Source organism: Aquila chrysaetos, chromosome 22, assembly GCF_900496995.4.
Source record: "Aquila chrysaetos chrysaetos chromosome 22, bAquChr1.4, whole genome shotgun sequence".
Classification (NCBI taxonomy): domain Eukaryota; kingdom Metazoa; phylum Chordata; class Aves; order Accipitriformes; family Accipitridae; genus Aquila; species Aquila chrysaetos.
Window position 1 is genome coordinate 9,680,284 of NC_044025.1, and position 23,321 is coordinate 9,703,604.

The 23,321-nt window shown below is 48.4% G+C and overlaps 2 protein-coding genes across 11 annotated transcripts; both read right to left on the minus strand.

The window, feature by feature from the left end:
* Positions 1–3,509: 3,509 nt before the first annotated feature.
* LOC115334151 (E3 ubiquitin/ISG15 ligase TRIM25-like) lies at positions 3,510–11,819 on the minus strand. Of its 8 annotated transcripts, XM_029998005.2 has the most exons (9): positions 10,169–11,818; positions 8,150–8,245; positions 7,341–7,574; positions 7,201–7,223; positions 5,883–6,019; positions 5,401–5,431; positions 5,130–5,161; positions 4,260–4,310; positions 3,510–3,913 (listed from the first exon to the last, which is right to left on the minus strand). In XM_029998005.2, exons 1-9 carry the CDS (start codon positions 10,802–10,804, stop codon positions 3,867–3,869), a joined length of 1,287 nt encoding a protein of 428 aa, XP_029853865.1. In that variant the 5' UTR covers positions 10,805–11,818; the 3' UTR covers positions 3,510–3,866. The 8 variants fall into 8 exon arrangements, 6 of the variants coding, with proteins under 6 accessions (XP_029853865.1, XP_040975282.1, XP_029853868.1 ...); XM_041119348.1 differs by having other exon boundaries at positions 3,510–4,310; positions 10,169–11,819; XM_029998008.2 differs by lacking the exon at positions 4,260–4,310 and having other exon boundaries at positions 10,169–11,815.
* On the minus strand, positions 10,638–18,512 carry LOC115334150 (probable E3 ubiquitin-protein ligase MID2). Of its 3 annotated transcripts, none has more exons than XM_041119347.1 (6): positions 17,699–18,512; positions 16,966–17,061; positions 15,663–15,896; positions 15,530–15,552; positions 14,345–14,487; positions 10,638–10,721 (listed from the first exon to the last, which is right to left on the minus strand). In XM_041119347.1, exons 1-6 carry the CDS (start codon positions 18,332–18,334, stop codon positions 10,705–10,707), a joined length of 1,149 nt encoding a protein of 382 aa, XP_040975281.1. In that variant the 5' UTR covers positions 18,335–18,512; the 3' UTR covers positions 10,638–10,704. The 3 variants fall into 3 exon arrangements, with proteins under 3 accessions (XP_040975281.1, XP_029853863.1, XP_029853864.1); XM_029998003.2 differs by lacking the exon at positions 10,638–10,721 and adding an exon at positions 12,145–12,939; XM_029998004.1 differs by lacking the exons at positions 10,638–10,721; positions 15,530–15,552 and having other exon boundaries at positions 14,351–14,487.
* Positions 18,513–23,321: the final 4,809 nt, after the last annotated feature.

The following is a 23,321-nucleotide window of genomic DNA, read 5'->3' on the forward strand; positions in this document are numbered from 1 at the left end:
TCAGTCCTCTCCAGGCTTCCAGCTCTGCTTTTTCAGTCAGCAGATTAAAGCACCCTCTCATTTCCCCCAGCTCTCAGCTGGTTTATGCCATCTGGCTCCCAGCCTTGTGTAAGGAGCCTCTTGCTTTCGGTAGTGCCCTCCTACTACCTCCCTGCCCACCGCCTCGGTCCTGCCGGCTGTACGGCTCCGTGGTAAGACAGGTGGGCTACAGTGAAAGCAGCTAAAAACATGTTTTATTTTCTCTCCTTGTCCTTCCTTCCTTGTACAACTTGCCGTCCACTGAGATTTGGGCCTGCATTTGCAAAATGTTGCATGAAATTTGGAGATGGAGAAGATGGGAGCTGCCTAGCTTGCTGCCCAGAAAGTGAGATCTTATCTGCGTATCAGAGCTCGTACAAACGTGCCTCCCCATGTGGGCAGCTTATCTGGTCACCCAGGCAAACGTTAATAGTCAGGAAATAGGGACAAAACAGAAGTAACGTTAAGCTACCCTGAACTGCTTGAACTTGAACATTTGGGGGGAGCAATCAGGAGCCTTAGGACAACCTTCCTCAAGACCTCTTGCAGTGTCCAGTGTGCAAAATCAAAGCAGTACCCCTGGGGTTTCGTGTTTATCCTGCTGGTCTTAGAAGGCCCTAGTGTCAGACACATAAAAGTCTAGATGTGGCATGTCTGACTTATTTAGAAAACCCATCAGACTAAGTAACAGAAAGAGGCCTGACCTGGCTTTTGAAATGCATTTTATTTATGCATTTGATTATAAATTCAGCCACATCATGCAATGCTTGGCAAAAGCAAAAAAAAGAGCCATAAAATCAGCTACTTCACTCTCCTCCCCTCTAAAGGTTTCCATCAAGGATGAGACAAATGCCAAGTAAAAATGAAGTGGGTGGAGGGAAGAGAGCATAATAAATAATGAAAGATGCAATGAATCAGAGTCCTTAGGTAATCAAAATACTTAAACCATAAAGATATCAAAAAGAAATAGACTTTGTCCATATCTCAGGACTACATATCTCACAATTATATTGCTATCAGGAAAGACTGTTCTGCACAAATATCTGCGCAGAATTGTTACACTCTCAGTGTATGCCATGGTCCAATATTGTCTCCTAGAGTCAAAAACTAATTAGGTGTTCAAATTTTCAGAGTGGTGTTGTGGGTTAGAAGGCTTACTTAAATAATTGCTGGACTGCAGTGTGTTTTCTCACATTGCTTTTGTATAGTCTTTTACCTCTCTTTGCTTCCTCAAGGCTAATGCATGGAATATTAAAAATACAACAAGTCTCAAATTCAGAGGAGTCTATCTTTGCTAATATTATAGCAGGCAAATGTATGGGGGAAATAGACTGCACCATCAGTTTAGTATCTAACTCAGAAAATCTACCTTCCTAGATATTAATTTTCATCCAAAAGCTTTGTGAGCCTGCAGCAGTATTAAAAAATGTATTTTTTCCATCTACTTGAAATGAAATCCTTTGCTTTTGCCATATAGCAGCAATTATAAAGACCTTATCTCCTGGATCACATTAATTTTGCCTACAGTAGTCACCTTCTTTTGCTCCATTTTCGCAAGTATTTACATCAGCCCCAGATTCAAGTCCGATAAGCCTAGCAGTGAAGAGCTACATGCACTTTTCCCTCCAAATTAGATGCTAGGCAAGTTCCATCCAGACAATTATTGTCTTTGTTTTGGTCAATGTGTCCCATTGGTCCTGGGTTTTAGTTATGCTAAGTACTTCAGTCTTAGTGCCTTACTGTATTACCTGTGATCGATGCTTCAAAGGCAGCGTTACAACTGTCTAGTGAGGGCTGCAGAGCTCGTCCTTAAAGCACGAACGGCCTTTACCCAGCCTGCTGCAGACATACTCCCTTCTCAACTGCTCCCAGCCCTTCTGAAAGCCTCCTGTGAATGTGACTCCATTCGTGAGAGCTGGATGGTCATCCGCTGTGAAGGTTTCTGGGAGGACCCTTCTCTAAACAGGTCACAGGCATGTGCCAGGGGCTCAGAGATTCAGGGAGCTGATGGCTGCATTGGAGGAAAGGTGAACTCAGTACCTCATCCTCCCTGGGGAAAGAAAATATCACCATGGCTTCTCCAAGACTGTCAGAAATGGCGTTAAAAAAATGAGAATTGCTTGCAGGCAAGGGGGTTGCCATATATCCAGAAACATGCTGGTGAGGGCAGCTGCCTAGGAGCGCAGGAATTGCTCAGCACACTGCTGCCACTTGCCCTTTCTCTCTGCTAGCAAGGGGGAGAGCAGTGCTCTGGTTCTCCCACAGCAGCCTGTGGCTGGAGGCACGGGAATACGTTTGTAATGTGGCTTTCACCGAGGAAATGCTCAACTAATATTTCAGAGGGGGCTACAGAGGTGCTGACATTTCCGATGTGTAGTCAATGTAGGATGTGGTGAGATGGGAGAGAGGGAGTGACTTAAAATACTATGCCTAAAGTAAATCTCTTGCTCTCTGTAGTGATTTGCAGAAGCGCAGTAACTTGCTGTCTGCAGCAGCAGCACTGAACTGCATTGGCTGGTCACGGCTCCTTCACCTGGGGTGAAAGCAGTAACTACCTGGCAGCCAGAAAGAAGCCCAGGTAATAAAAGTGCTGAAGGACACGCTCATTTTTTTTGCCTCATTTGAGTGGTTGAGAGCAGCTGTCCTTCGTGTCTCGCTGGCTTCAAGCAGTAGGGAATATTTGCAAAGTCACCTTGAGCTACTGCTGAGCTCCCAAAATTTGGCCACACACTTTCTGTTATGCTGACAATTGATGTGTGCAGCAGAGCAAGGGCTGCAGCTCCATTACAGCTTGGCGAGTCTGTTTAAACCACGAAGGGAGACGTTACTCTAAATCTGAGGTGGATTTTGCTGAGTTTATTGGTTTTAATCCCTGCAATTAGGTATATGTTGATTATCACAAGTGACAGAATAGAGTAGTAGCCATGAATCTGAATTTATATAGAAGCACCCAGAACTTTAGCCTTTATTTCTTAAAAATGTTTATGTTGGCAACCCTGGTTTGCAGTAGAATATTTTTATCATTTGGAGAAGAAACACCCAGGTTGTGAACCTACATGTTGGATCTGAACCACAGCTAGGCACAGAGCAGCCTACAGCAACAAAGAGTGAGCCTATCTGCCTGGCAGTGTCCATGAAATCCCTTTGTGCAGTTGACGTGCAATAAGCACGACATCTGGAAAGCACAGCATGTGCTTGATCAGAAAAGAGTATCTGTACACACAGAGATGTGGCCACTAAAGCATCTTTGTACGCTGCTGACTGAGGTATTTTGCACAGCTCTAAGCGCTCTGTAGGAGAAGTGTTAAAATGTGGCTTAGAGGCTGACTAAGCTGGTTTCAAACAAAGATAATTAATTCTTTGCTACAAAGATCACTTGTGATGATCCAAATCTGTGGCATGGTCCTGAACAGCTTCCTACTGCAGCCATCCACAATTCTCTCAACAATTAATTCCTGGTGATGGTATGAAATCAGCCAGCCTTGCGTATCTGTATCTATAGCCATTTATTTGGTTATCCTACCACATAATGACAACATAGTCACCACAATTAATAGTACCCAAGTATCATTAGTACCATGAGATGATACAGTCCACAGTCCGGAAGCCAGCAGCAGCTGGAGATTTTCTTATGTTCATATTAAAATCTTAGCACTTCTTTTCTAAATTTGCATATGCTGCAGAATTGCTTTTAAAAGCAGGTATGCCAGAGAGGTCAAGACACTTGGCCAGTCCCCATTATTAGAGGACATTTTTTACAATATTTAACTTTGTCCTTCCATCTCAGTTCTGACTTCTTTTTTTTTACCTCCCCTTACTTCTGGGCATATGTGGACCATACACTTTGTTCACATCTGCCACTTGAAGCGCGCTGATCCTTTCAGTTGGTTTTGTGCTGTAGGAATACACAAGATAGAAGAGTTTCACTTACTGTAATAATAAAGTAATATTTTATTGCTATGCTAATAACATATTTGACAAGTTGCTTCCAAGTACAGCTTTGCATTGCCTCAGAAAAAATACAAAAATCTTTCTTCTCCCTTCCCGGTTTTGAGTAACTGGTTCTCTATAGAACACAGACATTAATATGTCTGTAGAAGACTGAGCTTACAAGACGAATAAATGGCCATTTACACTGATTTAAAAATATACCTCTAGATTTGAGGCTGGTATTACGTTAAATGAAAGCAACTGTATTGTTAAGCTGAGCTGTGAAATTAAAACTCCATTTAATCGCTTGCCTGCACTGCATGCCTCTTGTACTTTCCATCCATTATCAGCTACATGAATTACTGAAAAAAGAAAACAAGATTTTTTTCTGGTTTTTCAAATGTGTCTGGTAAAACAAATATGTTTGCTTTTAGGGCAAGGCTATATACAAGGCTCAATGCCCCGATTGAACAGCTGTTCTCAAACACAACTCTTCTGAAGTAAAATTGACCACTAACCTGTCCCTAAGAAATGCTTGTCTGAAGAGAATGTTTTTCCCCTCCAAAATTAAAAAGTGGTGAAGAAAATAGGATTTTATTTTGAGTTGATGAATTAAGAAAAACTTGTTTGCAAACTGAACTTCAGTTGCAGCAATTAAAAAATACAAAAAGTCTTTCAAACAACTTCTAAAAAAGTTTTCTTCAAAAAAGCTTGTAGAAAAAATGCACCACTGTACTCAGCAGAAATCTATTTGAGCATTGGACTAGTGCTATCTGAAGAGAAACACTGTTTACAGATTTAATATCTCCTGCAGCATTTGGATTTGTCTGGGAATCATTTCGGGCACTGGGTTTGCTCCAGCTTCTGCTCAGCTGGTGAGAACCCCTCCACGGTCTTTCCTAGGAGCAGGCTCAGACCTTTACTGAGTACTGAAGCAAACCCAGTCTCTCCCTCACACTGAAGATAAATGATTTCTCTGGTGAGTTCCCAGAGATTTCTGCCCACTGCAGATTTTGAGAACTGTGCCCTGAGGCTGCACTCCTGCTGGTCTCACCTCTGGCAAGGAGAGGAGACGCATGCAACAAAATGCTGCTCACATTTTTAGGTGCGAGATTTTCTCTGCCAGATTCACAGCCCCAGGCCAGAGTCCTGAGGAATAACTAGTAATTTTGAACACTTACAGTTTGAAGAGGCACCAGTATCTGAAGCCCCACTGTAAAGAAACAGTGCTGAATGTTAGTGCCTCATAAAACACAAATCACACCGTGTTAATAACAAAATAAGAGACGTGAGTGGATATGACCCCCTCTTTTGAGATGAAGGACAGCCTTCTAGACTCTGCTTGGCTCTCTTTGAGACTGAAGCAGAGGAGCACAGGACACACGGTCTTTAAACGAACAACTGTTGGAGAAATTTGCAGGGAACATTTTGTGAGTAAAGAAAAGTATTTACCTGTTCCGCTTAATTTGGTTGGTGAGTTCACCTAAGAAAGATGGAGAAGAATGTTTTACAAAGCTGGCAATGCATAGAAGTTTGGGACTTGGTACTGTGCCCCTGGATGTCAAGGGCAGGGATAGACAAAGGCAAACAAAGAGGACATTTCTCGAAAGCATGATTGAGCACCCAAAGATTCGGGAGGTAGGTGGGAGGAGGAGAGCACATCAGACAGAGGAGAAGCTGGCCTTATGCTGGTTAGGAGCAGACCTCCTCCTTGTTATCCCCAGAAACAGTCCTTCTGCCCCCTTCGCCCTCCCCTCTCCAACACCCCCAAGATCCTGTCTGAATCCTCACCGGCCTCTCAAGGCCATGCACACGCCCCGTATAAAGGAGCCAGCATTCGGTGGCCACCAGCCCAGCTCACTGAAACCCATGGCTTGCTGTTTTCCGCTCGGGGTCAGCGGTGCGTGGCCAGCGGGTCGGGGCAGATCACTCACCCTGCACGCCTTGCAGCAGCGAGTCCAGGCGACTCATGAAGTCCCTCGTCAGGCGTCGGTACTGGTCGATCCTGGCCTGATCCAGCTGCACTACCCCCACGTCCATCCTGCTGGTGCCGAAATTCTGACTCGCAACCCTAGGGTGCAAGCGGCCATTTCACCAGGGAAAATCATTTAGCATTAAAGTTAACAAACTCCTTCATTAGGAAGGACACTACAAAGAGGAGGGTGCTTTGGCAACATGAAGCATCAGGTAAACAGCTCTCTGATAAGGTTAAGTGAATTGCAATTGTTATATATTGTTATTTATTTAGCAATGCCTTTTGCTTACGAAACCTGGATGGGAACTTTCAAATGCTAAAAATGAGAAAGGGGGAGGCGTTTTGCTAATACCCTTGTGCGAATAGTGCTTTGGCCTGCTGCAGGCAGGTGCTTACTGTTTGAGCACAACCGCCATCGTGATAGAAAGAAAATGCCACACATAGTAAATGGTGTCCAGGCTCCTGGAAAATGACTTTGATCCCACAGGCTAGATTTTGACTTGCGGCACAGCTGTGAGTAATGGACTGTGCTGCTGCCAGCACAGCCCCTAGGTACACGGTGATTCAAAGTTGTCCTTACAATCCAAGTTCAAACTCAGTTGTATTCGTACAAGTTACAGAGATGACACCTTAAAATCCAGCCAGATGTTTGAGCTAGCCCTTCATGCGGCTGGGGAGTTTAGTGCTGCAGCAAAATTTCTTGTGGTTCTGTAACTTACCGTTGGTGTGGTTTTGCACCATTGCATTACAGCTGACACCCAGGCGTCAATTAGGAAGTAAGAAGTTATAAATTAAATGTGTCGCAAGAGAAAGGATAATAAATCTGTCTAGCTATTAAGCTTGTCCACAAGCAGAAGCAAAGATTGGTGGGAAATGAGCCAGTTACCTCTGCAGCCAAAGGCTGTTCACTGGGACTTACGTGCAGGAGTGTCACCAATACGCATCCAAGACAGTGTTGCTGTAAACTGAACCCTATGGGCTTCATCTCTGATAAAAACATTTTTCTGGTAATAAAAGCCAGTGGTTTTCATCAGAATCCAGCAACCATGTAGTTGCCAAGAAAACTGAAACTTAAAGGGACCACTGGAACAGCAGGCAGATATCTCTCCATCCTTGTTAATAGTGTGGACATGGTGCCCTCTGGCTCAGCTAGAATAGGGAGCAGCTTTGCAACATAGGGTGCCAGGACAGAGGGGCACAGGCAGCGGGGTTTGATCCCAGTTATCAACACCATATTTTTTCAAAGAAGAAAACAAGTGTTTTCAGGTGGAACATACCTGTCCATGGTCAGTTTAAATTCCTACAAACAGGATTGCCCAAAAAAAAAAGGAAAAAAGTAGTTAGTGCGATTTCCAGAAAGGGCAGCTGGCTGAGAAATAGGCATATTCATGAAGAAAAGCAGAATACCGCTGCTTACTTTGAAGAAGAGGAAAATATCTGGTTGCTCTCTCATTTTCTGCAAAGACTGAAGATGCTGCGCAGCCTCATCTCTCCTCTGTTCCATTTCCTGCTTCTCTTTGGTAATGACTGCCAGTTGTTTTTTCTCATTGAACTGAATGTCACTCAGGATCATCTTCTCTTTCAGCATCATCTCTGTATTCATCTCTTCAAACAGCTTTTGCAGCTGAGAAGTCACTGTTTTCGTATTGGTCTAAATGAACAGATAAGAAAATGGTGCACTGGCTTCGGAACTCAACACTTCAGCTTAGTGCTCTATTAATTAGGATTGTATCTATCCTTTGCACTGGCTTTAGAAGGAAGCGGGCAATAGGCATTTGTTTAGAATATCTGATTAAACAGAGGGTTATGAAAATTAATGCTGATATAGTAACAAAATCAGATAAAATTCAGCTAGCAATGTGAGAACTGTATCGGTACACCCTGAAAATCCCACTTGTAGATTCAAATTGTATTTCTTTTATTTAACTGATAGAAAACTTTAAAAATACATAATTATATGTACAGTCTGTGGCCTGCCAGTCCTGCAGCCTTGTCTATGCAACCACATAGCATAAGTCTCCACAACCACAAGCAACAGTCTCCCAGCTGTTTCCTCCTGTGGAGCTATGCTGGGAGGCTGTGAGAAAGCTTGGCTTCTGCCAGTTTCTTACACCAGTGTTTTCCTTACTTTGGACTATATCTCTTTCTTTTCATCTGCTTCTAACAGTATAGTTGCCATCACTTATTTCTGGGAAATTATGGAGGAAAGATGCTCTGGGTACCAACCTTGAGCTGATTCTTGCTTCTCTGAAGCTCTTCTAGGGCAGTAGCTAAAGCACTTTTACGTTCCTGCAGCCACGTCACAATGTCTGAGAGTTCACCCTAGCAGAAGGAAAGACAGCATTGAACTTCATAGCAGGGAAGAAGCACAGGTAGGTTTAAACTAGACTGGCGGTTTGTGGAGCTGGTGAAATGGCATGGGTGCTTTCTACCTGCCCACTTTCACCAGTGAGTCCTAGAATAAACCGTGTTCACTTGCCTCCTCATAAAGATAGGGCATAACAGAAAACTGACATGAACTTGAAATCTTTCAAGACAATGTTTAGTTTTTATATGTGTAACTTTCTATGTGGTAGGTTAATAAACAACTTTCCCTTTGAATAAGTAAATTTCACTTTAAATGAATAAATCTCACTTTATCTGTTAAAGCTCTGTTCCTGCCAGAATCTTTGCATGGACCTAATGTGATCCAAAACCTTAGTTTTCACATCTGTCAGCAGCTGTGGGATCTGAGGATAAGGTAATAAGCAACCATCTTTTCTGAAGATCAGCGAAACAGCAGTGCTTACTCACCCAGCTGTTTATTTTAATGGATACCACAATCATTCAGTGCTCTTATACTGCACGGTAACACATTTCAGAGGGACATTAAACCTCATTCTTTGGGGATTAGATAGTCTCTGAACAGTTCTGGTTGCTCCTGGCTGTGTCCAGCAGTGTTTTGACACCTCAAGCACCCATGAATGGCCATGGCAGACATAGCTGCCAGAAACATTCCTGTTTCTTTAATAAAAATTATGCCAGAAAGCTTAGGTTTTCCATGAGATAGTTGTCACAGTTGGAAAGTTTTGATTTTTGGAAAATTAAAAGACAAATAATCAAATTTGACCAAGGTTCCTTGCACCAAAACCTTTTTATAATTCCTCCTGAAGAGCTGTATTCTGGATTTCCCTGGCTATCCTGGGGAGTTTAAAAAAGACAACCAAGAGGAATATGCAACTGAGATCTCAGCTTATCCATGGAGATGGCTTCCCCATAGGCAGAGCAGTGCTGCTCCTTTACCAGCTCCAGGGATGAAGGAACTGGCTACTATCCTACACAGCCCACTTCTGTTTGGCAGCCCTGAATTTTCTACACATAACTTGGGGGAGGAAGTTAGTTTGTGATAAGTATAACTGCAATGGATGCTTCCTGCTAATTCCAGAGGAGACTGTGACCTGTCCCGAGGTCCAGAGCGAGCCAGGCGTTTCCTGCCCATGCACTGGGTTCCTGCAGGGTGTTTTGCTTGGGCGCTACATTGAGCCCAGAAATTTCAAATGCAAGGCAGTGAGTGAGCATAGCAAAATGCATTTTATCCCCTCAGTCTCAGCTGGTTCTGGAGCATTTCAAGGACAGCAGCTGGACTCAAAGGCAGGGACGTCGAGGCCCCATGTCTCTGCCTGCTGGGACGCTGGCTTTGCAAAACTTAGGGCCGAGGGAGGAGGGAGCCAGAGGGAAGGGCCTCAAGTGGGAAAACATGTTTCCCAGCCCAAAATTCAGCAGTAGTGGGGTCCCCGAGGCTCTGTAAAGGAAGAGAATTCTTAATCCCTGCAGGAATACTTCTTAAACCCAGGCGAGAATATACTTGTCATCCGCAGTTTCCAGTTGCCTGGGGCTGCACAGGACGGGCAGCCCCGCGCCTGCCTCTCGCTTGCTCTCCTGCGTGCATGTCCCCATCGGCACACGCTACAGGATTTACCCACCCTTGTCCTGGTCAGCCCCAAACACCTTTCTCTGCTCTTCTCCCTCTGCTTAGCCTGCCAGGCTGCTTTGGCAACACAAAGAAGGAAGTTAAAAGCAAATTCCAGCACGATGCACCAGTCCCCGCTGGGTGCGGACATGAAATCCCCCCAGCTGCTGCCTGCCTGCCCTCACCCCCCGTCCCCACTCCCCGGCGAAAGCCTTACTGCGGCTTCCCCCCTTCCTCCAGGTCAGGAGTTTGGAGCAAACCCTGCGAGGGCCGTGGGGAGAGGAGAGCCCCCTTACCAGCTTTTTCTCATGTGCCTCCTTCAGGGTGATGATGCTGTGGCCCTTGTGGCAGCCCACAACAGAGCAGAGCGTGCAGATGTATTGCCCCTCGTCCTGGCAGTAGCACTCCAGCAGCCTGCCGTGCTCCAGGCACCTCCTCCCCTCCGCCACATCGCCTGCGCCCACCTCCACCAGCATGTGGTCCTGGTGGGAAGCCTTGGCGTTGTGTTTGTTCAGATGGGCCTGGCACAAAGACGCATCGCAGTTCAGGCACATTTTCGCTGCTGGCTGGAACCAGTCCAGGCAGAAGTCACAGGGAACCACCTCCTCCTCCTCCTCCTCCTCCTTCCCCTCTGCAGAGCCCTCGGCCTGTTGTCCTTTGGAAGTGCTGGCCAGAAACGCCTCTACGATGCTGCACAGCTGGAAATTCTTCTGCAGCTCCAGGATGGGCCCCAGCTGGAGCTTGCACATGGGGCAGGAGTAAGGGGTCTTGGATTGCTGCTGGGCACCGAGCGCCTTCTGGATGCACTGCTTGCAGAAGCTGTGACCGCAGCTCAGCGACACTGGGTTCCTGTACAGACACAGGCAGATGGGACAGCTGAGTTCGTCCTCCAGGCTGGCACCCCCTCCAAATTCTTCCTTTGCTTTTGCCATGGCTGCAGAAATGGTGCGTTAACCAGTCTGTGAGAAACGAAACTAGGAAGACGTTCTTGGCATCGTGCCCTGGTTGGAGACCCAGCCCACAGGCTGCAAGTCCTTCCTCTCTGCTCTCTGACAAGCCGGCAGAGATACACTCCCCGTCCCAGGCTCCACCTGGAAGCAGCTCTTGGAAGCTGTGGCAGCCACTTTCAGACATTTGCCCTCGGTCTCAGGCAGCGTTGTTCCGTGTGTGAGCCTCCAGCAGGCTGGTGGGAGCAGGGGGTGCTCGGGAGGGCACGGGATGGACAATTCTACAGCCCTCTGCCCTCCTGGAAAAATCCTCCACCCCATGCCAGGGGCAGCGAATTAAAGATAAACCCTGGACAAGAAGACTATGAGCCTGGCAGGGGTAAGCCAGGAATTCCCTCTGCTTTGCCTGGTTCTTCTCCACAACAGTTACAGATGCTCCCCTAAAGGTAAAATAGGGAGAACCTAGGGGAAAGTTTTACTGGGACTTGTTGAGGCTGGTCTCCTACCTGTAGCCAGCTGACAGGGAAATGGGCACTGGGAAAGGCACTCTAGGATAGGAATATCCCCATACCACGTCACGAGCATTGCTTATCTCACTTTGCACCCGTACCACCTAAGCAGCCACTGCAGGTGCATTTGGGAGAACCAGATCTACCTGCATGGTTTTCTGTATCATTTTGGTATATAAAAGACAAAATAGAAAAGACAGATGCTTTATTCTAAGACTGAACAAGGATTTCTTTTAGCATATGCAAAACTGTAGTGTCCCTCAAGGTCCTTCACTGTCCCTGCTGGGGTGAAGAGCTCCTGCCTGGACTTCTTCATGCAAATACCCTGGCTCTGTCTGAAGGCAGCAGAACCACAGGCAGCAGGCAGGAATATCATCTCCAAGGTGTTTGGACAACCGTAAGAACGAAGTAATCCAGGCCCCATATGGCACAGACTAAAGGCACAGGAGTTTTCCTCTTTATTACTCCCTTTGCTGTGACATTTTTGCATAGGTGAGGAGAAAATTAATATAATATTTTATATAATATAATATTAATATAATATAATCGAGGCAAGAAGTAGGTAACTGATTTATCAGAATGCTCACAGGGGACAACAGCAGCAGAGAGCAAGGGAAACCAGGTGTCTTACCGCCTAGTGTCTACTTGCCTCCCAGGCCAGCTTTGCTTCTGCAACAGATGGCATAGGTTGTGCCGGACAGGTGGAGGAGGGCAGAGGTAAAAGCTGATGCATTAGAGCAAAGATCAGCATTGCTGCTGCTTAGTTCTGTAGCAGTTAATGTTGTGCTGTCAACTTTTTTATAAACTAAATTGCCATTGAGTTTTGCAAACTGAATTACTTTAATCACATGCAGCCAACACAGCATTTGATACAGCCAAGCAAAAAAGCACAACTTAACGGTATTTCCATTGTGATTAGCAGAATAAATATGATAGGAGCTCTTGCAGTAAACGGCAGTGTGCTGCGATATACCCCAGAGAGGCCTTGCTCTCACACAGATGAGCTGTCACAGCAGCCCAAAATCCAATTTCTAATATGTCAGCTTAGCGCAGCCTCCGTGCAGCAGCAGTCTCGATACCTAGGCCTGGAAACACAAAACACCACCTTGTCGCCACATCACTACAGGAGCTTCAAAGAGCCGTCAAGCACGCCGAAGGTAGCATAGGCAGGATAGTCTGAAGGGATGCTTACTGTCTCTAAAAGCCTGAGGCTCTCAGCAGCATCTCCATCCTCAACAGACACATTATAAAATGACAGTGTATTTCTTCTGCAGTCTAGCTCTACCCTGACCACTTTGAGGGCTGTAGAAAAGCCCTTTGCTGTGATCATTGTTTGACCTAGGAACACATGGAGGGAATCATGAGACATCTGCAGGTAGCACTCAAAGTTGGGATTAATGATTCCAAGCTTCCAACAGCTTGCATTGCTGGTGTCCACCTCCCAGAAGTGACAGCCCCGTGAGAAGCTCTGGTTGCTCTTTACGTGTTGGATGGCATCAGATGGATTTGATACCCCAAAGTGGAGAAGACCGCGTGAGGATGCACTGACTACGTTGGCACTGTAACCAAATTTAAGTCCTAGAGGCATTGAAGAAGTCAGGTGTTCCTGAACTACAGAAAGAAAAAAAACCACATTATGATTAACAGATAATTGTGCAGATTTGCATACATCCCCACTGCTGAAAGCTGTATTTCCCAATCCAAGTCATCCAAGTCAATCCAAGTCATCCTATCCAAGCCATCCAATTCAAGTCCAACCCACCCAAGTCATTAAAAGCATATGTTAACTGAAACACCTTCTGCACCTCTCTGCTGCTCCTATGTAATTCTAAAGGAGGTTGATACCACATTTCAAGAAATGCTGCTCTTTCACAGTTTTAAAGTGTCTTTTTGCTTTTTGTTTCAAACTACAGCAACTCTTAGATTTTAGTTTTCCATCATTGTCCTGCAGACCTTCATTAGGCATTTTTAAAAACTTCCCAGATTAACTTCCATGTACGAGAAATGTGTGAACAGCAGCACAGCCATTTTATAAACGCTTATTTACTTAGCATGATTAGAAGTTATTTTCTAGAACTCTCAACAATTCCTGGCATGGCCAGTCACATGAAGTTAATTTTACACTCAGGAATTTGCAGAATGTTTTTACTCAGACCTTCTCTTGCACGTAATGCATTTCAATATTGTGGCATTTTCTGCTCCGGAAGTTACTCCTCCAGGAAACTGGAACAGCAGCAGCGACTTGGGCAACTAACCAAAATTGATCAGATGGCATAGATAATTAGGAAAACCTGGATCTAAGGCTTTTTAGCCAGAATAGGTCTGGACTATGCTTACAGGGACAGTAGAGACTGAACTCAGGAGTGGCCGTTAGCACGGTGTGCTTCTTAGAGTACCCAAGGCTGTACAGATGGTGGCCAGTTAGGTGTGCACATCGCACACTGTCGCACACGCTCTGGACGGAGCGTTCCCACCCCAGCTGTCTGTCAGTCTTGTCCCTAGGCTGACTGTCAGCAAGGGCTCAAGCACCACCAAGAGACCAATAACAAGGGAACCCTAGTTTTTTAAACGCAGTTGGAAAAGCATCCCACCGTGCACAGCACCGGGACTGTAGATCTTACAAAACTTTACAAAAGAGTAGAATTATTTACAACGTAAGACAAACTCTGCCTGGCGCTGCTGTGATGAGTTCACAGCTTTCCCCATGCTTTGAATCAAAGTGATGCTACAGACAGAAGAGGTGTTGCTATTCTCTTCTCTTAATCCTCCCAGAAAATTCCTAGGACAACCACATTTCTTCACCCAGAGCCCATTTTAACAGGATGTATTCAAGGCATGTTCCCAAAGCGCTGAAGACCAGGTCAAGCACCCTTCTATGTACACATATGTGAAAATAATCATACAATATTAGTAATCAGTTCTTCTAGAGGCACTTTGCGTCCTATTACAGTCCTTTCTTAAACATGTTTTGTTAGCTTCTCTGTCTTGCTTGTCACATAGTGACATGATCACTTACCAGGTGGTACTTCAAATAAGGACTGCATGTCTGAGAGGAATTGCTTGAAAAGCCTTAGAGTAGCGTCTGTTGTTAATTTATCCAAAATAATGGGTGGCGTTGGCAGTTCTATACCATCTTTGTTAGTAAGTGGCTTGCGTTTCCTAAAACACGCAGAAAGACATCAGAAGAGCAGCCAGTCATCAGAAAACCATCACCAAGCCCATCCCTGAGCCAACAACTGCGTCACCCACTCCACACCCAGCCTCGATGGGAGGCACAAGAAAGCAGCTTCTATCACCCCCTCCCTCTGCAGCTTTACCAGGGACTCTCCCTCTGACAGGTCTTTTCTCAGAACCCCTGATCTCTTCAACATCGTTAGGATGAAGTTCACTCCATGGACAATATCTGTCCCCAGAGGACCTTGTCTCAGCCACCTCAGCCCCAGCTTTTGCCAGGAAGGACCCCAGCATCACGTTTCTGGTTACGGTCTTCAAGTCCCCACAGAAGGAGCTAATGAGGTGTCAAGGGCAACCGCTGGCATGCTGAGACAGCAAACGAGAAGTGCTGTGTTATCACAGCCAAGGGGCAACTGCTGCACCTGAAATGCAGGGCTGGGGAAAGGCTGGGCTGGGGGACCTGTGCGCATGCAGTGGTGGGCTGTGGTGGAGGAACAGCACTGGGCAGGCACTGGGGGAGCAGCTCAGGAGAAAAACCATGAACTTCATAGACTCATGACTTCAGTGTATGTTTCGGCTCCTGCCGCATTTGCTTCTTACAAGCAGTAGGCAATGCAAACTGGAGGACTCAGTTTATCAATAACTTCCATGTACGAGAAATGTGTGAACAATATTATCCTGAACTCAGGATATCTAAGCTCATCCGTCCTTTGCATGCCCAGCCAGGGACCTAATATTCAGGAACTGCCCTCAGAACGGGTCTCGAGAACGGGTGCGGAGGATACAGAAAAATGAGCCATGTAAGAGTCACATGTGACCTCTGCTAATATTTTGGGGCTTCTCCAGGTCCCTGACAAAGCCAGGCTCAGAATGTGCAGTCAGCATGCCCAAGGGGCAGCCAGGGCAAGCCCAGGGAGCTGTGGGCCTGCAGTGCATGCAGGCTGGGCTAGCAGACCCGCACCACTGGACTATCAGTCACCTGAAGCAACATGCAATGCAATAGTAGACCACCTCGGGAAGAGCTTACCTGGCTTGAATTGCTGCAAAACTCTGTAAAAGACATTTTGAAAGGAGAATTAAGCACAGTGCAGGCCAGCCAGAATTAAGCACTGCCAGCCCAAGAGCTGAGCATCTCTGGAAAGGGAGATGCTATTAGGTACCTTGATGAAAAGTAGTAAGTCCTTCTGATCTCTCAGAGCCTCCAGCTCCTGTATATCGCAGCTGGCTGCATCCTTCTCCTCTTTGTGTTTTTGTACCTCCATCTTAATCTGAGAAAGCTGTTGCTCCTTGTAGTCACTGAGAGCTTTCAGGACCTCTCTTTTTTTGTTATCTAGCTGCAGACATATCTCTTTGAAGAGGGTCTCCAGCTGATCTCTCAGGAGGCTCTCCTTAGCCTGTTAAGAAAACACTTTCAAAGTTGTTAGGGACTGAATCTTACATTTTCCACGGTAACTCTCACTCAGAAAGAGCCTGGTCTTTTCTGGGCTGAGAGAAGTAACTACTAACTTAGTGCCTCTCTATATGACAACAAACCAAGATGTCCCACCGACAGCAGAAAGGCCAAGTGACATAAGTGGCCTTCCCCAGCATCTGGCACCCGACCAGAAAAAGATGAAAAAGTAGTGCTTCTTGCACGATGCTTGCTGAAGACTTTCCACTATACATGTATTTCCTTACTCTGCACTGGTATTTTTCTATGGATACATTGACTTTGATCCTTTTAAGGACGGGCGAGGAAAAAGTTTCTCTGCTTACTGCCTCCACCAAGCTTCCTTCACTGTTTGAAAGCAGCTACACTGCCAGACAGGACACGGCCCACAAGTACAGTTTTGTCTTCAGACTTGAAGGGAACATTTCCTTTGCCCAGTGCCAGGACTTGTAGTCCCATCACTTTTACTGGTGGAGGAAAGCAAGTGCCAATTCTGCCTAAGCAGAATGAATGAGGATTTGGAGACCTGTGTTAAATTCCCCGCTCCTTCAGAGCTTTTAGATAGGTATTTGCATGCTGGGAGCAAAAACCAGACACTGTGGGGCAATCTTTTAACCTCATTCCTACCAACTTCTTAGAACCACAGTCTAACCTAAAGGGATTTCTTATTGTAAGGAGGAATAAAATCACTCTAACATGGTCTGTATCCTTTCCATAAGTATTTTAGAGTCTGCAAATTGAGTAACGTTGGGGAAAAAAAAAAGCAACCACCACCCACCAATCAGGAGGCATGGACTTAACAGCAACTTTCAAGGTCAAAGGTCCTTTGCAAACTATGAATGTACTTGCCAGACTGATAAGAAAGTTGTTCATCATCCTCCTTCAAAGAAGAAACCTAGAAAATATCTGAGAAACCACCCTGGAACTAAAAAAAGCTTTGGAATCCATGATCTGGGGAAGCGCAAAAGAAAACCTTATCTCATCAGCTACCAGCATGCAACCATCCCGAAGGGATATAGAAACTTGGAACAAACCTTTACTTCCTCCTCTTGTTTCAGCAGATTTGCTATGCTTTGATTCAGTGCAGCTTTGTGTTCTTTCACTGTTGCCAGAGTTTCAGGAAGAACACTCTATAAAGATAACCAGAGGGAGGTATGAGGATAGGACCGACATACGTGCACAAGATCAGCAATTTTATGGAAATGGGTTAAGCCAGACCTGCAAAAAGGTTGTTCATTGCATGCTCTCAGGACAAATCAATACATAAAGGTTTACTGTAAGATTTTACCCCGAACAAATACCACAATTACGAGCATGGGAAAGACATTTTGAAACTGAAAACTGTTCACATGCAATAGCCACACATAAAGCTACTTTCAGTGCTGACAGCTTCCTTTCTGTTACTCTGTCATTAATTTTCTTTGCGTAAATGCGGCTCAGGCTGATCTTCTGGCTTGAAAGCGCACCAAGGACTAAAAGCATAGCCACAAGCACTCAGTCCGACCAGTTTGGCTCCTCGGGATGGGAAGAAAGCATTTATAACATCTTGCTTTATATCCCGAGGGGCAAGCTCAGAGGGAATCTGGGGCAAAACTAGGACTGAAAGCCCAACATCCCAAGATGAAGATGTAGCCCCATCCTGAGTCTGCAGATCTGAAACTCGGGAGACGTTTCATCCCTGTGCTGCGGGCAGCTCTCCACGCCACAGACCCCAGCGGTTTTCCTAGCGCAATCCGTGCCCGGGCTGCTGTCCTGGCAGTCTCTTACCTGCGCTTGGCCAAAAGCCTCCTCCAAAGTGGTGATCTTGTGTTTTCTGTGGGAGCTAACGATACAGCACAGCACACAGATGCAGACCGAGTCCGTCTTGCAGTAGCACTCCAGCAGTTTGCCGTGCTGGGGGCACCTCCTCTCAGCCAAAAGATGAGCACTGCAGGGCTCCATCAGGACGTGGTCTTTCAGGGGGCTCTTTGTGCTGTGCTTGCTCAGGTGGGCTTCGCACAGCGAGGCCTCGCAGCTCAGGCAGGTCTTCGCGGCTGGCTGGGGCTCCTGAAGGCAGAAGTCACACAGGATCACCCCGTCTCGCTGGCCCAAACTTGCCCCCTCCTCTTCGCGTTGTCCTTCGCGCTCTTGCTCCTGTTGACGAGCGGGAGCCTCCAGAAACTTCTGCACTATGCTGCGGAGCTGGACGTTGGGCTGCAGCTCCATGGCGGGGTCTGCCCAGGCGGAGCACAGCGGGCAGGTGAAGGGGCCCCGCGGGGAGGGCCGGTGGCTGCGGGCCTCCTGCACGCACGCCTTGCAGAAGCTGTGACCGCAGCCCAGGGACACCGGGTTGCTGTAAATGCCCAGGCAGATGGGACAGGTCAGCTCCTCCTCCAGCCCGGCCACGGCGCCCGGCTCGGCCATGGTGCCTGCGGGAACACCCAGGGCCGAGGGCCGGCGGGCGGGTACCGACGCGGCAAAGAAACCGAAAGCGGCAGCGCCGGGGCGGCTCTCGCTCGCCCTGAGGCGGGAGCTGCCGCCGCCGCCTCCTCCCGCCTCGCAAGGGCGAGGCCGTCCCTCCCCTCCGCGCCGCCGCCCGCCGGCCCCCCGCCACGCCGGCCGCCGCGGGGCACCGCCAGCCCGCGGGCGATCCTCCATCCTTAAAGGCTGCCCCCGCGCCCACCGGTCCGCGGCTGGGCGGGCTCTCACCTGCCCTCGGCGTTTGAGTGCGGAGGAGAAAGCTGGAAGAATAAAGCAAGTTTCCCCGGCTGCCCTTCGGCTGGGCGGCCATGCCAGGGCCCGGCCCTCCTCCGGGACCTGCTCGGGGGTGCTCCCTCCTTGGCTCCTTGGGGTTGCGCAGCCTTAGCTTCTCCTAGAAACAGGAGGGAATAAAAGGGTCCTTCATTGCAGGAGCGGGGGAGAGAGGAGGGTGGAGGCAACTTATTGTTAATATTTTAAAAGCTACTCCTTTCCCTCTTCTCCCTCTCCCGTTACTCTGAGCCGCTGTCGAGAAGCTTCTGAAAAGCTGTTGGCACAAGCACGCTGTCAGTAAGCGTCCTAGCAAAAAATGGTGTCCCCCCCCCGTGGCAGAGACCTTGCTGCCTGCGGTGTTTGCAGAGGCTGGTGTTATTGGGCTGTTCTGGTTGCTCCTGGGTTCCTGAGGACTTGTTAAACACATATTACTTGAACCAAGCGAGACTCCCGAGCCACTGTCCGGGCAAGGACTCTGTACCTGGCTACGTGCCCAGAGAAGCAATAGTTATTTTGGTTATTTTGCAAGAATTCATCATATAAATCTCTTCCTGATGGTATTTCCCTCTCCGTCCTCTCTGACATGATGCTACCCACCTGGGGCAGGTAGAATTATTCCCTCCGTATCAGAACACAAGCTCATTTGCAGCTTGCTGCCTATTACCTGCTCCCTAATGCTTTCTTATGACCTCGGCCCACTGAATGTGGATGTTTCAGACGTCAGCTGTACTTTCTAAGTGATGTTTCTTATTCTCATTCCTAACCACTGTGTCCTTTATCATTATTTTTTCTCCCCTCCATGGGGCTTCACACTTCGTTACTGCTAATACCTTTTCCACAGCTGTCTCGAACATGACTAACACTATGCAGTGCTCACCTGGCTTTGCTGTTCCCCCAAAGCACATGAACCTGCTGCTTTCCATTGCCCTTCCCACCTCCTCCAGCATGGCAGAACTTGCATTTGCAAATACTGCCCTTAGTGCACATGGCACCAGCTGACTGCCATGCTGCTGTGTGTATCCCAACCTCCAAACCTGGTACTGCATAGGAAAAATCCTCTGTTTGACCTGCTTGGAGCCTACAAGGGCTGCAGAAGGGCTTGCTCCACACGGGAGCCTGTGGGGATTTTGTGGATTGCTCTGGGTTACTTACTGTGCCCTGCTTGCAGACACAGGCTGAGACAAGCTGCTGCTCCACCGCTGCATGCTGCTGCGGCCAGCTGCACCCTTGCTGTTGCACATGCTACCTGCAAATTGCCTAGCCTAAAATCTTTCTTTACCCTTCATTAATTAAAGTTCTTAATCCTTTCATTGAAGAAAAATTAGTTTCCTTAATTTCCTTCAGGAGTTTAGATAGCCAGTAGATGCTGGAAGCTGCAGGCAACGGCCACTGTAAATAATCTGCTGGTATCTCCTGGGCTGCTTGTGGGCAGCCTGCATGGCAAAATGGTGCATGGCTGCAGCCAAACAGGCTTTTTAACTCTTCCCTTTGGCCTCACAGCTACACTGATGTGGGGGTCCCCCCCACCGGCAGCACTGAAGGGAGGGTAGATTAAGGAGCAGGGATAGATCTTATACCAGAAGCACTGTGGAGAGAGCGATAGCTGGTTGCCAGATGCATTTATTTTTCTGTATAATTTTTAAATACAACAGTATTTCAGTGCTGGTTGGCTTTGACTGATTGCAAAAACCCACTAGAGCAAACATGGACTTCTGTTTCCTGGAAGTAAACTCGAAGGTGAGCTGAATCCCCGGAGTGAGGATGCTCGGAGCAGCATCCCTCCCTCCACTGTCTGAGTGTGCGAGGGAGAGCCCCACATCCCGGGGGGATTGCACAAGTTGTCTTTTCTCCTCAGACTGCTGAGTTGCTGCCTGGAGCTGACTTTCAGTAGCTGGCAGTGATGAATGGAGATGGTGGTGGTGACGAAAGCCAGGGCTTCACCCAAGAGTGTGCCCATTTAGCAGTGGTGAGCTAAATCCTTTCCCTGCCTCTCTCTGGGCAGACACCGCTATTTTGCAGACCCACTGCAATGGAGACTCTGAGTGATCCGAAACCAGCGCAAGCAGATACAGATGATAGGCAGCATGTGCCAGGCTCCAGGGCAATCTAACCCCTCTCTGTGCCCTTCTTCTAGCAGGTTCTGCATGAGCAGTCAGCCTTCGGTGGTTCGGGGGCTACTGAGAGCCAAGGGCATCGTGTGCTTGTGTGCACTACTGCAGTGTGAACAGTTTTCCTCTAAAATCATCGCTATTATTAAGGCGATGAGGAGGTGTCTTCCCTCTGCTCCACGGGCTGTTGACAGGCAGGCAGGCAGAGGGCAGCTCCCGGCAAACCTGAGCTGCCCTGCTCTCTCCAGCCCTCTGCTATTCCTTCAGTGCTCAGCCTCCGCCTGGGCAGCTGCTTGCTCGTGGTGATCAAAGCACGACTGCAGGAGCAAGGAGGGGTCCTTGTGGACGTCAAGCTGAAAGGGAAGCAGAGACACTTAGAAACGGAGAGAAGCGGCAGCCCTGGCACTGCTGCGCGGAGCCGGCTGCCTCCTGAGAGCCCCATACCAGCACCTCACCCATCGCAGCTGCTGGCGGGGCAGATTTGCTGCTGTTCCCCTGGTCATCAAAGGGTCTGTTCAGCCATCATCGAGTGTGGCCCACTGTGCACTGCAGACATAAAGAGCCTGCAGACATAAGGAGCTGGAAACGCTCCCTCAGAGTCAGCAGGGCGGTGGGGTTTTAGTGGAGTGGGGCTAGTGCTAGAAAAGCCGGTGGGAAGAGGATGGTGCCTTCTTACCTGCAGGAGGCTGCCGAGAAACACGAGGGGTCCAAGTCTGAGTTTGAAAAGGTATTTGGAGGCAGAGACGGTGCATGAAAAATTAAAGCGTATCCAGCCAAGGACTGAGGGGGAGAGAAAGAGGGAACAGAGATTGCGGGACCCAAAACCAGCAGCACCTGGAGAAAGCTCTCCACTAGCATTTAAAGACACACAGCAAGCACAGGAGGTAGGAGCTGCATGTTCTTTAGGGAGAGAGATGCAAAGCTTGGGAGGGAGCGGGAAGGAAAGCTGGGAGGCATCCCTTGTGGGCACGCACGCAGGCAGCTGCTGCGGGCAGGGAGGCAGAGAGGTCCCTGAGCTGGCAGGGAGCAGAGAAACCAGACCTGTCCCTGTTTCTCCCTGCAAGGACACCTAGATGGACCTGGACAACAAGCTGGGACTGATAAATGCTGAGAGTGTGCAGATGTGTGCATTACTCGAAGTATGACCTCCAGAGCCTCCTGGACAGACTTTGTGTGTGCCCCAGAAGCTGAAGTCCATGTCGGGGAGCTGGGAGCTCCTGTGCCTAGAAGAGCCCAGAGCAGGATTTGGTGTCAGATGTCACTGCCCAGGGCACTGGTGGGAGCTGCAACTCCAAAGGGCAGACCGGGACAGTGAAATAAATCCCAAGCAACAGGGGTTTCACACCAGTCGGGAGCACGAGCCTGGCGTGGCGTTTCCAAGCATTGCCTTGCTGTGCCCCTGCCTCCCCTGCCCACCCACGGGCCTTTTTGTGGGCCCTCGCCCGTGGGGCTGGGGTGATCCCACCAAGCCGGCGGAGCCCGGGGCAGCCGTGGTCTCAGCCAGCCCAGCTCAGCCGGGCAGATGCGGGCACTGCCACCCTGCCCTCGCTGCCCACACTGCCCGCTGCAGCCCCTGCGGTGCCTGCGTTGCGTGCGCTGCCCACGCTACCTGCCGCCCACGCTGCCTGCCAGGTGCCACTCAGCCAAGGTCAGCGACAAAAGCTGTCCCTATTCACAAAAGCCCGTTACTGACTTATTTTCCCCTCCCACAAGGCATGGTATGTCCAGTACAGGAGATAACGCCTCCTCCCTTCCCTCTGGCAGCTGGAGAGCAGCCATATAAGCTACTACAAAAGTAGCACCCATCTGTGTGAAAAGAAGCTGTTTTATCTCAAAGTTATACCAAAATGGAAACTGTTGCATTGGGTTTTTTTCCAAATGGCTGGAAGTAATTGCTGGACTAATGGAGCTGCTGAATTGATTTTGTGATTCACCAACAGCTCCCTTGAGTCTCTAGGTCTGCTTGCAGGATAATACTCCATCAACAGTATCAGTCCTTGATTTTCCAGGAAGCTGCCTGGGAATGCAGCGCCGGACGGCGCAGGTCAGGCTGGGAGGACAAGCGTCAGCTGCGGGTCTGTCCCTCCGTGTAGACCCTTCCTTCGTGTGCCCCCGCTCCATCCTGGAGCCCTGCCAGCCAGGGACCCCGCTCCCGTGCCTCTGCTCATGCTTGCACCCACCCCGGGCACCCTGACACCGGCTGCCCCAGCTGCATCCCCACATTTCCTCCTTGCAATTTCATGTTTTAATCTGTCCCGGCACTGGCAGCGTCACTGCACCCTTATGTATCTTAGAAAAATATTCCTGTTTGGTGGCCCCAAAGCCTGGGTTTTTTTTGGAAAGCAGCAGGGAAATGGGTTTCCCATCAGGTCTCCACTTGGGGTGCAGCAGTTGCAGGGACGAGGGGCTGGGTTGGGGGCAGGAGGCTGGTTCTGGCTCTACGGCTGGGCGGAGGGACCTGCGCTGGGCTGCCTCCGGCTGTGCTGTGCTGGGGGTGGGCAGGTCTAGGGCAGCTGCCTAAATCGCTGCAAATTGGCAGAAAAAAAAATAGC

Excerpts from the sequence above, each read along its gene's own strand:
- LOC115334151 (XM_041119348.1), bottom strand. The coding sequence starts at position 10,804 with ATGGCAAAAGCAAAGGAAGAATTTGGAGGGGGTGCCAGCCTGGAGGAC. Across the intron at positions 8,246-10,168 it reads AGGCACATGAGAAAAAGCTG|GGTGAACTCTCAGACATTGT; the intron begins GTAAGGGGGCTC and ends TCCTTCTGCTAG. Across the intron at positions 6,020-7,200 it reads TTTAAACTGACCATGGACAG|GGTTGCGAGTCAGAATTTCG; the intron begins GTATGTTCCACC and ends CTTGCACCCTAG.
- LOC115334150 (XM_029998003.2), bottom strand. The coding sequence starts at position 18,334 with ATGGCCGAGCCGGGCGCCGTGGCCGGGCTGGAGGAGGAGCTGACCTGT. Across the intron at positions 17,062-17,698 it reads AGGCTTTTGGCCAAGCGCAG|AGTGTTCTTCCTGAAACTCT; the intron begins GTAAGAGACTGC and ends TTATCTTTATAG. Across the intron at positions 15,897-16,965 it reads AACAAGAGGAGGAAGTAAAG|GCTAAGGAGAGCCTCCTGAG; the intron begins GTTTGTTCCAAG and ends TTTTCTTAACAG.